Source organism: Taurulus bubalis (genome assembly GCF_910589615.1).
Source record: "Taurulus bubalis genome assembly, chromosome: 8".
Lineage (NCBI taxonomy): Eukaryota > Metazoa > Chordata > Actinopteri > Perciformes > Cottidae > Taurulus > Taurulus bubalis.
The window spans coordinates 24,545,976-24,565,676 of NC_136596.1; the positions used below are offsets into that span (position 1 = coordinate 24,545,976).

At 41.5% G+C, this 19,701-nt stretch overlaps 1 protein-coding gene across 1 annotated transcript in view; it reads left to right on the forward strand.

Annotated features, from left to right (window-relative positions):
- Nucleotides 1-19,701, forward strand: part of rasgef1ba (RasGEF domain family, member 1Ba) — a gene marked incomplete at its 5' end in the record, with an annotated part of 99,136 nt that overhangs the window by 19,647 nt on the left and 59,788 nt on the right. The window contains one exon of the mRNA XM_079222627.1: nucleotides 8,049-8,102. Coding sequence (XP_079078753.1) covers nucleotides 8,049-8,102 — 54 coding nt within the window. The remainder of the gene's footprint in view (nucleotides 1-8,048; nucleotides 8,103-19,701) is intronic.

Here is a 19,701-nt window from a genome sequence, read left to right on the forward strand (position 1 = left end):
ATTTCCTTTGCTATATAACTTATTTTATGTGTCAGATAAAACTGCCTGAAACAACAACATCATCACATGGTCTCTTACCAGTTAGTGTGTCAGTGGGTCACCAGTGGAAAACGTCTCATATTTCAAGACACGAGAATAATAACAATAAGCCGTCAAATGGACACATTGTGGAATAAAGTGCAGCTTTGACATCCAGCTGCTGTACAGTGTTCAGACCTGAACCGTCCGATGACAGATGGAGTAACAGTGCTGTTACTGTTCTGAAGACGGACGGCTTCACAGCTGTTCCTCAGGCGGCGGACACGAAGCCGCTCATGAGGACAAACAACCCTAAAGTCACTGAAAACATCACACCAATGTTCCTGGGTCGATATCACAAGACTCCTCTGGTTCAGGCTGCAGTTGTTTTTGTGAGAAAGGGAACATGTGTAATATAAGTCATCATCAGGACAGCTGTAGTTTGTCTTCACAGGAACTTGTTTTTTCTACAGAAATCAACATCTGACGTAGTTTAAAAAGGAAGCCATTCTTTGTCGGTCTGGTCAAACAAACGCAGGACTTTCACTCAGGAGAACGCTGTTTGAGTCCCGCGTGAAACTAAGTCAATGTTTATTTATTTTACGGTAGTTTTGTTATCTAACAAGCCTACTTATTCTACCTGATAATCATACTAATTTCATACTTTTGAAAAGAGACTGTGTGCTTGTTAGGAGCGGAACCTGTATGTTTCCTGTGAATGCAGGAGTTTTATTTTGAAAAGCCACCATGCACGTAACAAGTGGAAACGGGCACTTCTAAAACTCACTCTAGAGGGGAAACCAGCGTCTGTATGTGTTGCATGTGTTGATTTATACATAATAGGGGTGTAAGAAAATATCCCCACATTTGAGTATCGCATCGTCATGTTTTGTATTGATCCTCAAAAACACGGATAAAGTTTGGAACTAATAGTTAACGTGCAAAAGATTTGAGGCGGACAGTTTGAGCTCAGATTGCACAAAAAGTGGTGCTAAGATGTTGGAAATGCAGATCCCACTGTTCTGATTGCATCAAAGAGATTTCCTATGATGTTCTTTAAACCAGTGGTTCTCAAATGGGGGAACATGAAGGCACTCCAGGGGGTACGTGAGATTTAAAACAATTATAATATTTAAATGAGCAACCATTAAGAAATCCTTTAAAATAGTTATTTAATAAATATTCAATAAGTGTAAGTTCATAAACTGAATTATATATATTCTATATGAATCAGACACTGATGGCACAGCGCTGAGTATTACATCTTTTTTTCAACCAGGAATGCTTTGCTCTGGCCAGGGGGTTCGGCTGAAGAAACAGAACCAATGCTTTGACTATGACATGAAGAAAACTCCCAAAAAATAGCAAATTAATCTTTGAAGAAAAACATTTCTTTTTTTAAATGAGGAACTTTTGATCTTCATTCTCCATTGGACCAGACTCTGTTCTGTATGGATGTAAAGCACACACATATATTTAACTACACAACCCTCTTTTCCCCTCTGTGTTGACAGATCTGCTTCCTACAAGGTTTTCTGCAGAGGTCAGATTCCATTTTGATTTCCTCCCAGACCGACAGTTAGCGCGCCGGCTCCACATTAAAGCCCACCACATCGCTCTTTCAATTTAAACATTGTGTAGTCAGCGTTGTTTTCCTTTATATGAACAGAAGGTAAACACTTTGTGTTGTGCTTTTGATTCGTCTGAAGGAGCTGATCCTCAGTGTATTGTGTTATTCCAGGCTGAGCCCGTAGGGGGCATTGGGAGTCAAAGCAGAGAGGCCACACCACTTTTATATAATTAGATGTATGACTCTTGGGTTTGAGCAATATATTTTTTTTTGACATTTGTTTTTAGATGTTGTATCCCTCTCTGGTCGTCTGATTTTTTTTCATCCATTCATCAGATTTTTTGTTTGAAACAATTGCTCAAATAGTTTTGAACTGATGATGTTTAATTCATCTTTAGAGGTCATAACGAGAGCATTACAAGTGGGATTACTGCTGGTGTGAAATCAGTTGATTTCAATAATACAACGTTTTATATATTAGTAAGTAAAATATGAAGGTTTTTGTAAGTAAGTAAAGTTTATTTATATCTAATTTTTCACAGACAAAGGTCCCAAAGTGCTGTACAGGAGTAGAACAAACTAAATGAACACAAAGTGACCATAACATTGGTTCAAACCATTACATGAGGTAAGATTAGGTCAGAGTTATTAAGTCTTTTGATTTAAATAAACAAACACATTTAACTGCCATTCCTTGCCTGGACAGAAATCACACTGAGTACGACGTACTGTCGCCAATCTCTAAACCAATATAAAAATAGCACAACTGGCCATGAATACACAATCACTCAGCGGCCGCGTGGCCTGATTCCCTCGTGACCTGGTTCATGCTGAATGACGGGCCGAGTCACATGTTCCACGAGTCTTTTCCAAACCGGGGCTGAGGCAGCTGTCCAAAAATGACATAAACTTCGACAGAGTCCTGCAACAACATCACATGACTCTCTCTCAGAGCCCAAACAGGTAGTTGGACAAAAATATAGGATTCAGTTATAGTTGAAGAAAATCCTGACCCCAAAATGGCTTTTGGGATAATCGGAAGATTTAAAATTGATTCACCGCCAGCACAAATGGAGCCTTTAGAGAAACGCTGTATATTTGGGGATTTAAAAAAATTTAGATTTTTCTCCCAGCGTGTCCTCTTGACCTAATCCACGCTGGCAAAGGCGGTTTGTTTTGTTCGGAGATGGTCGTGCTTATGTAAGCCGACGTTCCTTTGTAGTGAAAAGGTCCTGCAGATACTTGTCTAAATCTGTACTGAACAGCTTGGCCTCCAAACATTCTTACGCAACAGCCTTTTTTTTTTTTTGGGTGAGTGGGTGGTGGTTATGGGTCATGAAGATGTTGGAGCAGCTGATCACAGTGCAGCTCAGGTTTCAACATTTGACTAATACTTAAATCAGAATCAACAAATCGAATGATAATCCTTGATTTCTTTTAGAAAAACCTCATATTTCAGTCAAAACTCAAAAGGCTAGAAGGTTAGAAGACTTTTTGGATGCACCCATCCAACTTTTCAGTCCCGATACCAACACCGATACGTGTCGCAAACACAACCGGAACATTTACCGTTTTACAACCAATGTGGCGACTTACTCTAACCTTAATTCATTTTCAATGCTGCTCAGAGAAATCCCAGTCATTGTCTCTCCTGCCAACAGAGTCGTTTCTCCATCTGATGCAAACAACTCAATCACTAAGCTTTATTCAAATGAATGCGCAATAACGTCACCAATATGCAAAAGAGCGTATGATCCTTATATAAGCTTCAGTAGCTAGTGCTCTCTAATAGTGTCTGCAGGTTTTTGCCTGTTTATGCACATCCAACACCGTAGAAAACGGAGAACATTGAGGAGCATTGAGTTTACCGCGAGTTGTACCCAATTGTACCCAGCCGATGAAAGTAAGTGTCTTAAAGCTGCTTCCCCTCTAATGACCAGCAGGGGGCAACTCCTCTGGTTGTATAGAAGTCTATATAAATGACTCTACTTCTCTCTTGATTTATTCCCTCAGTAAACATTATAAACATGAGTTTATGTCTCAATTTCTAGTTTAAGTCTTCTTCAATACAGCATGATGTTCATTTAGTAAATGATGCTCCATTTAGAGTCAAACAGACTATAAAGCAGAGTATGCTTTAGGGCGGGGCTTACTGTGATAGACAGATTTCTGCCGCTACCTGAGACGTATACAACGTCTTTACGTCACTCCTCCTCAGTCCAAATATGTTGAGTTTCTGTTCATTGGTTGCAAAAAGCCAAGATGGCGACGGACGTAATTCAAGATGACGACGGCCAAAACACAAACTCAAGGCTTTAAAATGTCAGTCCATACGCCGACAGGTGACGTCACGACAATATGCCTCCTATACAGTCTATGGATGGCGGCCAGGGGAAAAGCACTATCCTCTTCCGGTTTTAATTGCGCAATGTCTGGCGCACTTCCTTTTCCCAGAAGATCGTATCTGAAGGCAGACAGTTATGCATAGTGAAAGCACGCCTAACGCAGAGAGTGTCATTATTCTTTCAAGATTTCAATGTGCAATAAACATTTACTTCAAAATGATAAGTTAAACCAAAAAAACATGTCCATTGCCACTTTAAGAAGTGTTTCTTTTTTAATATGCACACCAGAGTTAGTGCAGAATTTAAAGGAGAAAACTGGATTTTTACCTATTAAGATAGTGTTTGTGGAAACCAGGACAAATCATTTAGGATAAACAGGAGAGGTCAAAGGCCGTGAGGTCTCCGCTTGGTCGTAAACACATAAATCCAACTTTAGAGGGTTGTGTCCAGTTCAGACCGGCCCCCTTCATCAAGGTAATAACCCAGGCTCCATCCGATGCCTCAGATCAGAGGTCTCCCGGTGGTCATCCTCTATCATCTGCTTTTATGGTCGTAAGATGTCACAGGTCAGAGGTCACAGGTAGTAGCGGCGCTTTGAGGTCCAAGTCCCCAAAGCAATTATCTTATGACCGGCAAGGAAAGTGCTGAGTGGTCGGAAGGGTATTTATTCCTTCCTTCCTCATGTCCACGCTTTCTTTGTCATTCTCCGTTTTTCTCTCTTTCTCTCTTTAACCCCTCAACCTCCGGCGGCTTTTGAACAGCTGTCTGCAGCCGAATTTCCATTATCCATTAATCTGCCCATACTTTTTTATATTAATCAACAATTTCTTTGTCTATGGAACTTCAACATTTTCAAATTTCTTGTTTTTGTTTCTTGTTTTCTCTAATCTAAGAGGCTGGAATCAGAGAATACTGGAAGTGTTTTGAAAAATGATTAAAACAGTTCATGGATCATCAAAATAGTCGCCATTAATTCTGTCGCCCACTCAATCGACTTATCAGTGGAGAGGATGACGCAGCTTTTTTTTTGTCCGTCGTGAACCGCGACATCTCGACAATGATACCTGATTTGCCGCGCAAACTAGAATTTGGTGTTCAATAGGTCAGAGTCCCTGTGACCTCACGTCCGTCCAATTCTGGGGATGTCTCAGAAACGTCTTGAGTGAATTCCATCAAATTGAGCACAATCTGAGTCAATTTCTTTTTTGACGTCTTCTGTCAAACTCACACACAATACAAGGACATATTTAGTGACGGTTTAAACGTTTGCTAATTACCGCATGCCGCTCAATGTGACACATTGTAGGTGGCACAGAAACGCCACGCTTTCCTCTATAATCGTGTTCATGGATTTGCTCTCCAATCAGGATTATTTGGTATTCAGCCTTTTTATGTAAAGCCCTGCCAGGAGCTGCAGTCTGGAAAAAAATAAAAATAGGCACACTGAACCAATGACCTGCACAATCTGTTCTTTCTTTTCAATTAGTCTCTGCACTACCACATGAATGATTCATATAACTCAGCCCGAGCCTGTATTAATAACTAATAAGGATAAGTGATATTAGGGAACAGCTAGCGCTCGGGTCAGAAAAGGTCCCAGATTACATGAGACAAAACGTCCGGGAGGCCAAATGGACCAGTTCTGCTGGTGATTATCCAAGCGGCTTGTAAATCATATCGGCCATTACGAACCTTTTTTTTCATGCCAGTGTGCAACGGCTCGTGCAGTAAAGGGAGGCTGTGCTCGGATGAATAGAAAAATGTAGGATGTAATCGTTTGAAACCCTCTTTTGTTTTACCCTAATGTGGTTGAAGAGGATTTTCTCTATACGTTATTATGGAATCAGGCAAGTCATTTCCTGAGAAGAGATAATCTCCTTCTTTTTTATCTCAGCATCATATGTTTATGGTACACACCCACACACACACACACTCGCAAAAGGGGAGCGATCCATCAAAGTGGCCTTTCCCATTGATTTCCCCGTTTCCGTGTCACAGAGGAACAGGTTGGCTAATAGGGCCGAGTTATGCAACCGCATGCAGCTGCAGGCTTTCCCCCATAAATCCCTGCCAGGGCTCGACTTGAGGAGATTAAAGTTGAGCGAACGGCCACCGTGACGGCGGCACATGGAAGCGGGCACCCGCAGGGTCAGCGCTCAGTTATTCCTCACTCTGACGGACGAGGAGGAGGAGATTTGAAACGGTATTTTCATCTCTGGGAGATACTGTGTTGACATTTTTGTGTTTGTAATAAACCCCCAAAAAGAAAATTGGCTGCACTTGGTTCGGTGATTCATTTGTAAAAGTAAAAAAGAGTTGTGGGTGCTAATCACGAGAGAGCTGAATCAACAGTCTGTAAAATCCCTTCTGTTTGCTCTCCGTAATTCCTATTTGTTTGCGGTCTCATCTCGCCGCCTCTTGAACGCTGCGACGAACACGTTAATGACGAGAGCTCTTTTAATCCAGTCACCTCTCTGCGCGTAGAGAACCCCCTGAGGTCTGGCTTTGTTGTGTGTCGGGTCGCCGTCCGACTTGCGAAGGGAAGCACTTTATTTTTCTCCGTCGGCACTTTCCGTATTTAGAAAAACGCAACTTTAATTATACGTGTGACTACGATTACTCTCTGCAAAAGCACCTGTGTCCAACCCCCCGCAATAAATTAGAATCTTTCTTTATTTCTTTTTATTAGCGTCATTATTTTCTGCCCGTGCCGACTGTTTGTTCTCGCCTCAAAGCCCACAGCTCAGCAGGTTTCTGCTCGGGCGCTGCTTCTCTCGCCAAAAAGATTTATTTGTTCCACCTTCGTTAGATCAGGTGAGTCCGACAGACTCGGCTGAGACCGGAGAGACTGAATATACGGCTTTGTGCTGCCGAGGAGGTCCGGCCAACACAAAGAGAGGTCACACAGAGGTCACACGGTGTTCCCATTGTCACTCGTAGAATTATGTGTGAGCGTTTATTACACGTCTTTGATCAGTTGAGTTACAGCCCAAAGGCCGGATACCCAGCAAGGACTTTTGGAAACACAGAGGTCATAAGTATTTTTGCTGTGAAGACTGAAGTTTATTTTGGATAAGTGTTGCTGGACATTCGTAGGAAAACGCACAAAAAGAAATGAGCGTGTTTTTGTAAGATGATTCTAACATCGATGGCCAAAGTGCAAAACCTCCTGTCTGCAAAATTATCCAGCAATATTCAGGAAAAGCCTCCTATCTGTATTTTGTATTATATCTTGGGTATCCTTAACAAATAGCATTCTGCAAAAAAACAATTCACAAAAAACTTGCATTTTTCAGATCGGAGGTTTTGCTCTCCGACCATCGATATATGTTTGAATAGTAAAAAACAACAACAACAACAACCTTAAATTCTAATATATAGTTTTTATATTGTGATATGTACTGGAACTGACATAATATAGCCAACGTTCAGCTGCCACATGGTTTTCGCTGCTAAGTGTGAAGTAGAAATGAGGAGTTATTGATAAGATACCTCCTCCTTTCTACTTCACACATTGTCCGTTCCTCGTCCATTTGTAGGCATTCAAAGTGAGTTTCTGTCAGTACACGTGGGCATAAAGTGCAAAAATATTCAAATAGCTGATACCTATGTGTAATAGACAATAATAACCAATTATTTAAAATGTCCGTTCTTGCCAATTTTGACGGCCGTGTCGTCTGGGGGTGGGCACCTGTCAGTAAGGCCTTGGACAACATTTGGTGACAGGTTTCCAAGACTTTCCCTCCACTCAGCCTCGAGTCAGATCTTGTGTGATTTAAAAGAGCTTGAGGACTTGCTGTGTGTTTTCCCTCTGAACCACAAAGCCTCATCACTTCTATGGCCTCATGGGGGGCTTATCCAGGATGCACAGTAAGCAGAAACCTCAGCAAGTCCCTTTAATACACCTAATGTGTTGTATATCAGACAGTTTAATATATATTAAATGGGTTGAATCAATAACTGTGTGATTTCCCGGCCTCATTGCATGAGATGAGCCCGGTGTACTCGATGTGTGAGGGGTTGAAAGTGTTGCTGATCAAAACCAACGATTCATGTTTTCCTTCCATGTTTTTGTGTGTTCATGAAAGTAACAGAACCTTCTCTTCCACTTTCAGCCGACCATCTTTGGGACATTAACCAATGAGAGAGCGTTGTACGACCACAGACTGGTGAGTCACCTCCATATGAACTTCTTTTTTCTTTCTTTTTACTGAGCGATGGAAACGGATGTTTGGTGGTCGGGTGAAGTTGGGAATAATTGAAAAATTTGGGAATTTTAATTAACCTGAAAATTCCTGAGGATTAAAATTTCCAGAAGCAGCAACAGATGTGTGTGTGTGTGTGTGTGTGTGTGTGAGTGTGTGTGTGTGTGTGTGTGTGTCTGTGTGTGTGCGTGTGTCTGTGTTTTCAGAGCTGACTTTGCCCTCTCAATATGGTGGAATCTAAGTTTGTGTTCATATGAATGCATTTCTTGTTAAGTAATGTCCACCGTTCATGCATTTCCCCGCACGACAGACAGCAAAGATCTTGTCTCTTTGTCGACGATACCACGTTTTTTATTGGAACACAAAGGCCTCCTTTTCTCTGTGTTGTTGTGCGATGCGAGTGGCGATGGCAGACGCCGCAGAAAGCCAATTAACCGGCAACAAAGGGGAAATTATTAAGCTGCCTGGTTGTTTGCTTGGCCAGGAGGAGGAGGAGGAGGAGGAGGAGGAAGAGGAGGAGGAGGAGGAGGAGGAGGAGGAGGAGGAGGAGAGGAGTCTGTGGTGAGTCCGTGCCAACTGGCACATGTCTTGTTTAATTACTTAGCCCTGCGGCACCGGATGAATCCGGCAGATTTATGGATTCGTCCATTTCCCATTTATCAGAAAAACATTAAAAAGCGTCCCTTTGTGTCTCTGAAGCACCGCCGGACCATTCAGCAGGAAGCTCTGTCTCTAGGCTTCTGTCCTCAGGTGGGCGGTCCAGTGTGGACTCACAGGTACAATAATGAGCCTGATCACGAAAAAAACAACCTTTGAGAGTGTGAAGAACGAAAACTGGTCCAAAGCCAGACCGGATTATTAATGTTTGGTGGCGTTTGTTGGAAGGTGTCCACGTTTCTTCATCCGCCCTGAAGGGCAAAGCCTTGCACTTAATTTTAAGGTCTGAATTGTTGATTGTGAACCCAAAACCCTCTGTGAGGTACCCAAGTTCTACTAGGGCGGATTTCAACAGCAAATTTATTGATTATTGTAAAGATTTCTTTTTTCTTTATTCTATTCCCAAAATAATGATTTACCAAACATAAAAATCAAAAAGTTTGATGATTCATGCAGCAGGAATTACTTTTATCATGTCATTTTTTATCAATATCTGAGACAGGTGATTTTATATCTGCCTGTCAGTGTTTACTATGAGTATTATGAGATAATCAACAGTTTATGTACAACATATATGGTGAGACCATGTCAGTGTGTTTATACTCACACAGATTTAAAAATACAACTTTAATAGCAATAGGACACAGTAATTATGTGTATTTAGTTGTTTGCTTCATGTATTTGAAAGGTCTGTCGATCAAATCCGTTTCTGAAAATACTAGAGATCCTTAATAGAGGTATATATATATATATACATATATATATATATATATATATATATATATATATATATATATATATATATGTATATATATCCTTATATCTATATATAAGGATATTCAGCAATTTGTGTCACTAAATCAACATTTGTGTTTTGTGTATTTATTTGCTTTTAAGAAGCTGAAGCGAAAATAAATTACTTTTGTCTTTTCTGTCATGCAGAAAAGAAATCATAGGCAATCACATAAGTTGTAGTTTGCTAAACCAATTCTACTTTTCCAGACTACTGGTACAAAATGTAATAGCATTAAAATAATCATCTCTGAATCTAAATTTGTAATGTATATACTGTCGATTGCTATTTTAACTCGCATGTCATGGTCATTGTTTAGTTTATTCTTGATCAGAAACCAAGTCTAATCCCCCAAAAATGTATAATATTGTGGTGTGCTGTGTCAGCAGAGTTGTGTGCCTGCAACATAATGGACACAAGGGCAAAGACATTTTTAAATGATTTTGCAAGTCATAAAGCCATTTAAAGTAATTTTATTTAGTGCCTAATCATTCAAAGACTATCAGCCCCGCATATCTGCATCCATTTAGGGAAAGGGGCACAAATCAGACTTTTTAGGGTTCATGGGCTGAAGCTATAGAAAACCACCACATTAGATAATACCAGGCTTTCTTTGTAGCCGGTTTAAGTCTTGCGGATAATCCACTCATTTCCCCTTTCTCTTGAAGAACTGTGAGGTTAGGTGAGTTTTTTTTCCTCTTCCTCTCTGACGGAAATCCCCTCTGGATTTCTTGCATTGGCCTCAAAAGTGTGAAGGCGCAGGTGCGGCGGCTGCAGACTCTGGCCGAGGATTATGCTAACATCATGCATCTACCGAACAATGGTGCTCTCAGTGGGACACGCAGCCGGAGGAGGCGGCCGGCACGATATCATCGTGGACGGCTTAGCTCCCATGCAACGGAGGGGAATTGCGCTTTAAAATCTAATTGATTTTTTTTTCTCACCCGTATGTCATTGTATCGCGGGTAAATCCTCCGTGAACGGCATTTGACTCTGAACCTCTCTCAATGAGCTAAGAGGTTTAACTGGGATGAACACTATGTAAAGAAGAAGAGGCATTAAAAAGCCTTAATTTCACAAGATTTCCTCTGAGGGTTTTTTCCGCTCATAGTGCCGAGTCTCGTAAACACAACATCTAACGCCCGATGCAGCGAAGGCTTTACTGCAATTAACTTCACGACTGCTATGATTTAATGAAGGATAATTTACTGCAGTCGTTTGTCGACAAGTCGCTTTGCTTGTTGGTTTTAATTAAAGACAAATAAACAGATGAATAAAACAGCACCGAATGGCTTATAATGGATCGGGAGTCTTTGGCCGTTAATAAGGATGGGTTTCCCATGACAACGAAAGCAGGAGGCCGACCGAGGAAGCAAATTTTAATGAAGGTGGGGTTTTGGTATCGCGCATTGAGTGTCTCCCATTAAGCCTGATAGGGGCTGTGTTTACAGTCCTCTGCTATTAAATTGGATAATTTATCTTTAAAATAATTTGACTTCTCATGCATCCTGTAGTTCTGACATATTTAATCTAAAATGATCCCCACATTTTCAAATAGCTTGTTTTTGTTCTACTAAAAGTCAAAAATCCAAAGATGTTTTGATTTGCAATGAAATAAAACTACACAAATCCTCACATTGAAGAAGCTGGAAGCAGAGAATGTTTTGTGAAGTACAACTATTTGCCTTCTTTATTAGAGTAAGATGAGAATATCAATATCAGTCTCGTGTCTGTGCATAAAGTATGAAGCATGAAGTGCGAGGCGATTAGCCTAGCTTAGCATAAAGACTAGAAGTGAGAGAAAACTGCTAGCATGGCGGATCTACCAGCGCCTCTGAAGGCTACTAATTAACACAATGCATCTTAATCTGTACACAAATGGAGATTTGTGGTTTTTAGGCAGAGTTTCGTCCTGTAAACTATTTACGTATTGTCAACGCGAGGTCTGCGTGGTTTAGCTTCTGGTTGTGTTCAGATTCATTTATTTTTTTAAAGGAAAATTATTCCTATTAGTGCTGAAACAATAAGTTCATCAGAATGAATTGTATTGTGATCGCTCTCACTGAAATTCGGCCAGGTAGCATTTAGCATTTAGCTCAAGGGCACTGTGACAAATTTCTTTTGATATAGACTCAGAAAGAGTCTGTTGCAGGGAAGTTGGAAATTGGGGATCCTTCAATTACAGGATGGTCTGTCTGGCTGTGAGGCCACCTTGCTGCCAAAACATGTCGATATGTTTTCACTCGTTGCTTATTTTAGCGTTTTGGTCTTTTCTCCCCTTTGCTAAAGTCCCAGAGCGTCCGTTACATAACTCCCTAACCACGAGAGGGACGATGAGTACGTGGCACGTGAACGATGTAATAAGCCTGGTGTAAGGGCCACTGGTTATGTAAACGTGCTTCTAAAGGAAGAAAAGCTTAAAGTGCGTTCATTCAGAGGCCTGATCTTCCTCCAACTGCAGCAAAAACAACAACATGGCGACGGCTGTAATCCAAGATGGCGACGTCCGAATTGCCAAACTCAAGGCCTCAAAATATCAGTCCACAAACCAACGGGTGACGTCACCATGACTACGTCAACTTCTTATGTACAGTCGAAGGTTGATGCCACCAAATCCTCCACACTGTGGACTTGTAATCCCGTCAGAGCCCATGTGTGATGAGTGCTGTTTGGAGGACAGATTATTCCAAAGCACCATACAGCACCATGAGTGCTGACATTTTCACATGGGGTGGTCTCAATGGGAATTAAACTCACAACCCATGCTGTGTCAGGAACAGAGCTCCACATGGTCTCGTTAAATTCATCATATTAATGACAGATGATCAGAAATACAGTGTGATATCATCTGCGGGTTGACACGTTACCATCCACTCTTGTCAATTAACAATCTATTAAAAAGTATGTTGTTTTACTCCTCCTTTTATTCATTACTCCTCCTTAAACGTTCACTGCTTCCGTCTTTAAAATGATGAGGACAGGTACATTTTATTTCACGTCCGTCCAATAAACCTTTAAACCAACCACCGACACACATTCATTCTCAACTAACCAAATGTGATGCTTCATTAGTAACCATAGTTTTCTCGCAATCAGCCAATCAGAGCAGACTGGGCTTTTTTTGGGTAGGCGGCCTTAAAGAGACAGGCGCTAAAACGGAGCGTTTCAGACGGAGGGAGAATACAGGTATAATTCCCACGAGACAGTATGATGAAACAGAAAGTGTTTTTTTAACATGAAAGCCTGTAAACATGTTCTAGTTGAAACCTGCCTGAACCTGAAAATAATCATTACATTTCCCCTTTGAAGATTTTATTTTGCTCCCAACTGAAATTTGCTATCTCCTACATGTTGCTGAAATACAGTATGTGCTTACATCAAAATGTCAGACTCAAAACATATGTTTCCTCTCGGTCTTGAAGTCCGAGCGCAGGGCTTTCTGAACCCTTTTGACTTTGTGTCCCGTTTCTGTTTTCTGACAATCTGCCATCAGTGAAAGTAAAGACCAACCCCAGGCCGGTTGCGCAACCTCCTCCTGCTGCTGCCTCTGAGCTTTGTGTGTGTGTGTGTGTGTGTGTGTGTGTGTGTGTGTGTGTGTGTGTGTGTGTGATCTGGTAACCTTCTGTTGGCATCAGACTGGCCAGTGTCACACACACGCATGCATGCATTGAGATGTTACGTAACCTCGCCATTGTAAAGCTGCCCGTCTCCTCACACGGACTCACACACATTGATGAACACTGAGCCACGGGGATGAAATTAGCGTGCTGGCTAGCAGCGGGAGTATCTGGTGGATGTGTTTGGACGTGTTTATAACAGTTAGCTACTTTCTGGTCTTGTGATTATTAGGCATAGGCCAAATTGTCGGCCTCAAGCTTGGCCTGTACTTTGAACTGTGGGGAGGAACTGTCTGTCCTAACTCTCATAGATACAACCTCACACACACACACACACACACACACACACACACACACACACACACGCAAGCGAGTTCTCAGCTTTAAGTGCTGACTGTTCCCTCTATTAAGGGAACGATGACACGCTAGGGGTCGAAAATAGTGTCGGCTCCTCCGTGAAAAGTTCAGTTCACCCTGATGATGACGACGCGTATTAGGACATGAGTTCATGAGGACACGTCTAAATGTGTGCCAGAAATGTGTTGTGAACGCCAAACATTAAAATGGTTTCTTTCTCATCCACCAAGAAAAGCTCAATAAAATCCCCAAATTCTGAAATGTATTTGCGCTGTTTGTAACCACAAAATTACACTGAATACGACTGAATATTCCCCGTACGTGTGTGTTTGCGTGTTTCAGGTGTATAATAGAAACAAGGCAGGAACATTTGAGGAAGCTGCTGCCCAGTTGAGATGAGTCAGGGGATTTTCCTCCGTGAGTTTTTGTCTTGTGACTTCACCACTTGGCTGCTTTGATGAAAGGCTCAAGGTGGATGTTTTGGCCTCGACGCCTCGGCATCAGTTCCTCCCACTTGACTTCCTGGTCTGAAAACAAAGGCCAAGTTGCCTTATCTTCATCCAAACATCTGCAGATGGAAATTTACGATGCCAATGAAGATGTACCCGAATGCATGCATTTTAAATTGATAAAAAATGCAATATTTTGATTGGCAGATTGCAAACAAATGCAATGGGCTACACATTATGTGATCTAACCAGCCTATGGAACCCTCTAATCACACAAGAACACATCTTCTAACTCTGCTTGTTGGCTCTAAATTCTGCATTATGATTGGAGACTAGTAGATTGGAAGAAACACAACGCAGTCACTGGAGTTGATATTAATCTGTAGCCTGCACTGGAGTTCCCTTAGCATCAACGCTCAAGCAACACTAGTAGTGTTTAGGACATCCCAGGAGACAGGAGGGGAAAGAGATGGGGCATGACATGCAACATCAACCCAGAATGCATTATGATGAACCGCGTGCATTACGATGAACACAGCAGCCAATGGGGTGTTCACACATGCTGCATGTGGTCTGTAACGTCATTTGTTCATTGATGTTTGATGTTTCGGATAAAACAATAACGTTACTCGCTGGAGCAAAAATCATTTGCTATGAATGTTTTAATTTATGCCACATGTTTGTGAATTTGGGTATGCTATATTTATCGTCACCAACAAGCTGTTAAGCTATATAACTAAACATTGAACTTTTTGGTGGGGGGGTTTCCTGTGGCGATGTGAGGACCCAGGTCAGAGGAGGATGTCGTATGTGTCCTCTGAGGCAAATTTGTCATTTGTGGTTTTTGGGTGATACAAAATATAATGAATTGATTTGAAATTGAAATTGAATTGTTGAGTTTCCTCTGGGTGCTTTTATTGTGAAAGGTCATGAATGCAATCTGAGGGATCGGGTCTCAATGCATCTTAGGTGCCTAGGTGCTTCCACACCCCCACCACCATTCGCCATGGCCAGTTCACACACCTCCCAACCTCGGCCAATAGTCATCCACCGCCTCTTGACTTCCTGTGTGAGCGAGAGTCCAAATGAATGCCATGGCTAATATTCTGATTTTCACCCCTTCTCCAAATCCAGTAATCCAGGAGGAAATTAAATTGGCTTAGTGACTTTCCGACCTGTTTGGGGAGGGAGCGCCACACAGAGCTGCAGTAAGCTGATTAACCCCAATAAGAAGGGTTATCTTATTAAAGCTGGGCTGAAGAGGCTGTACACTGAGAATATGATGAATACAGGGAGTTCATTTATGAATGTTGGCTCAACAAAAAATTATGTAACATGTGATTTCAACTCCAGGTCAAATTCTAGAAATATCTGATTTCTATTGTATGGAGTCAACATATTTACAACTCCCTACTGGTCCAATTCAAACACATTCCTTCACACATTTGTACATTGTTTTTGTAAGAAATACAAATGTTTTGCAAAGTCGATGCATTCAAAATGTTTTAAATGAAACCGTGCAAAAAAAATAATAATCGTTGGGTAAAAATTTGAGTTGTCTTGCTCACTTTCTGTCACGTTCTTTTATATGTGGTTGTTCAAATACATTGATTTATTAATGCTTCAGTAGGGGCATGAACCCCTCAGTCAGTACCGATCAGAATCCATTTTCCGTTAATCACATGTGATCAGTTGCATCCACCTGCTTTGCCAAGACGTTCGTTGAAGGTGATCGGCCTCCAAGGCAGCAAATACAAATACAAGTGGCTGTGAAGGAATACATGCGTCCAATATGGGTCATATTCAACCTGGATCATCTCAAGCTCAGGATATCAATCTAATGAGAAATTCCTACTTCATACACTGTAAACATGACTAAACATAGGGACACTCGAGGAGACTACTATACCGTATACATCTCACAAGTAGGGTTATTGGGAAATAAACACAGGATGTCACACCAATGCGTAGTTAGTAAGGAGTCATGTGACTGGTGGTTAAATGTTGGTATCAGTGTCACAAGCGACAAGCAAAACAATACAAAGTGCAGCTAATTGGATTAATTTGGAACCAATGGTTTTAGGTGCATGTGTTTAATGAACCAGGGGGTGGGATTTCACTTTTTAATTACAAAAAGAGGAAAATATATAAATCCCCATTGTGACATTTTAAAAGTCTTCATAGATTTATCTTCAAACAAAAGAAAATTGTTTACAGCGATATCATACTTGTGTGCTTTGATAACCATTTGAAAAGGACGCCAGCATGAGACGCCTCTTATAAGCAGCAGTCACAGCAGAGTGGTAGAAACAGTGAGCGTAATGAGTTTAGGCAGTGATCCGTGAGCCCTCGTATTATTTATCATGCGAGGAAACGCCAAGCTCCACCTACTGCTTTCTCTCACTCGAATGGAAAAACAATCAAAGCAACGCCATTAAATGTCTTTGTTTTATCTGAATCCTGACCGTATGTGATATTACTGTATGCAAAAAAAGAGAAGAAAAGTATTTGATAACGGTCCTCTGGCTTTAAATGTGTTTTGTTTGATGTATTTCCTGCAGCGTTCTGCGAGGGAAAACCTGGCACAGGTGATAATAACACAGTGGACGTGTGAGATCAAAGGACACAGTGTTTTCTTTTTGTTATAAAAGACTACAGGGTACTGCTGCCACCTCATCGAAACGGCATTTTAAGTTTTTGTTTTGACTATATATGATTCATATCACAAAAATGTGTTTTTTATTGGACACATTTGACGGTTTCCCATTTAAACAACAAACATCCCTTTACAGCAGGAGACAACTTCCGTTTCGGAAATGGGAAACTACAACTCCTCTGGTTGTATAGAAGTCTATGCTTTAAAGCTGCATTATCTGTAGTGACCACCAGGGGGTGACTCCTCTGGTTGTATAGAAACCTATATAAATGACTCTTCTCTTAATTTATTCCATCAGTAAACATTGTAAACATGAGTTTATATCTCAATCTCTAGTTTCAAGTCTTCTTCAATACAGCATGATGTTCATTTAGTAAATGATGGTAATTTAGAGTCAACAACACCATAAAGCAGGGTATGCTTTAGGACGAGGAATGTTGTTGTCATTCTTCTAAATCATGAAATGTTTTATGTGATATCCAACTGGAAGGACGGACCTCAAGATATTCTCTTCTCCTTGAGAAAAACTGATTCTGATAACAAGGTTGTCTGAGAGTTGTCCATGTTTTGATCTTAGAACTTTAACACTTTCCTACAGTGTTCTTTCGTCTGCTCTTTACAACATCAAAGGAACGAAAACCAGTCGGAAAATGGTGCTAAAACATAAAGATAAGGATATATTCACTAAAATGTATGTATTTCAAATGGAGTCTGTGTGACGTACCATTAATGATAAAATGCTTTGAGTCACAATGTCTGTATTGGTGGCAAATCTCATTTCATATTGTGGGACATAAAGGCATATCAATACACATGTATATGTGAATAAATGTGTTTCAGCAGTCAGAATGTCTTCACTCCTCTCCGTCCACATTGTCCTTTGGTATCAGAAGCAGTTAAAATCCCGTCTGAAGCTCCGGGGCGACCAACCCGCTTCTCTTATCGCGTTCCCAACACAAAGCCGCAGAAAAACATGCGTGTTTTAAATTTTATGCATTAAAGACGCTTCAGGCTGCACCGGGCACACATCAGCTACGAACACACACGGCATTTCAGATCAAACACTAAGCAGTTTGTCTTTGTTTGCCATCGTACTGCACGAGACACACACCTTAATGTCGGGTATTTCCTCTCTTAATATTAAAGGGGCTGCTTCATGTTTTATTCATGATAAATCTTGGCCTGTGGCAAGCAAAGGCTCTTTTTTTTTTATTCCGTTAAATGAGATTACATTTGTTAAGTATTTTGTTAAATTATACGACGGGATAAGGCTGTAAATCTGGCACAACATGGCACGTCTGTCACGGCGCTCAGGAGAGAAAGTCCGCCGCTAACCAACTGTTTGGTCCTACAAATGTCAGGAAATAATGAAATATGCCTGTTTGTATTTCAACAGATTCAAACCGTTTCAGTTGACTATCATTAATTTTCTGTGTTTGACTAATCAATTAGTCGCTGCGACTGGTTTTCCTGAGTGGTGGCAGTTATAAGAGCCGGAGGATGTTTTCATGAGGCAGTGAACATGAACATTTAGCCTCATTTCTGTGTTTAGTTTATTATATCAACTGAATCTATTTATTTCATTAAGGCTTTATTTACGAGAGACAATTTCAATTAAAGTGACTGGAAGGAACCTTTATCTGGTTCTGAACCAGTCTCAGTGTAGTCCTGGTCCTCTATAGACCTCAGTGTAGTCCTGGTCCTCTATAGACCTCAGTGTAGTCCTGGTCCTCTATAGACCTCAGTGTAGTCCTGGTCCTCTATAGACCTCAGTTTAGTCCTGGTCCTCTATAGACCTCAGTGTAGTCCTGGTCCTCTATAGACCTCAGTTTAGTCCTGGTCCTCTATAGACCTCAGTGTAGTCCTGGTTCTCTAGAGACCTCAGTTTAGTCCTGGTCCTCTATAGACCTCAGTGTAGTCCTGGTCCTCTATAGACCTCAGTTTAGTCCTGGTCCTCTATAGACCTCAGTGTAGTCCTGGTCCTCTATAGACCTCAGTGTAGTCCTGGTCCTCTATAGACCTCAGTGTAGTCCTGGTCCTCTATAGACCTCAGTGTAGTCCTGGTCCTCTACAGACCTCAGTGTAGTCCTGGTCCTCTATAGACCTCAGTTTAGTCCTGGTCCTCTAGAGACCTCAGTTTAGTCCTGGTCCTCTATAGACCTCAGTGTAGTCCTGGTCCTCTATAGACCTCGGTGTAGTCCTGGTCCTCTATAGACCTCAGTGTAGTCCTGGTCCTCTATAGACCTCAGTGTAGTCCTGGTCCTCTATAGACCTCAGTGTAGTCCTGGTCCTCTATAGACCTCAGTGTAGTCCTGGTCCTCTATAGACCTCAGTGTAGTCCTGGTCCTCTCTAATCCTCCATCAGTAATCAGACCATCAGAGAGAAGATGGTCTGTTTTTAGAGAGTTCTCCTTATAGATCCTCATCGGAGCCACCGGGTCTCATTCTGGTGAAACCAGACGACATCATGCATGTTCACCAGAACCTCCTTCAGCTCAGACTCCAGCAGAGACCAGTCCACTGAGGACAGACCCAGATCCAGCTTCACCTGCAGTCGGAGCTCCAGAGGGAGGAGGAGAGCTTTCTGTAGCAGAAATTGGATCTTCTGGATAAACTTGCGTGTGCCAAATCTCATCAACAACCCGTAATGATCCCACAGCTGCTGCGCCGCTTTGCTCCGATTCTCTCAGAGGTGTGAACAGTTCTTCTCGTTTCTTTTGGCAGCTCTGCAAAAAAAATGCCAACGGAGCAGCTTTCATTGGTTTAGAAAGGTCAAGTGTGCGTTTGTTTGCAGAGACGTAATGAGAGCGATTATTTTCAGTTTTCAGTTCAACACACACACACACACAAAAGGAGGGGGCGCAATGTAAAGCTGCCAGATAATTAATGAGTGAGCAATTAGCAGGTTAATTGTTTGTGTTCATCCATGATGTCACTGCAGGTTGACTGGTCCTCTTTTACTGGGTTTTTGATTGACAGGACATTTTACAGGTGTGTGTAAAATGTTCAGTAGCAAAGCAGGAAGTACTGTGTG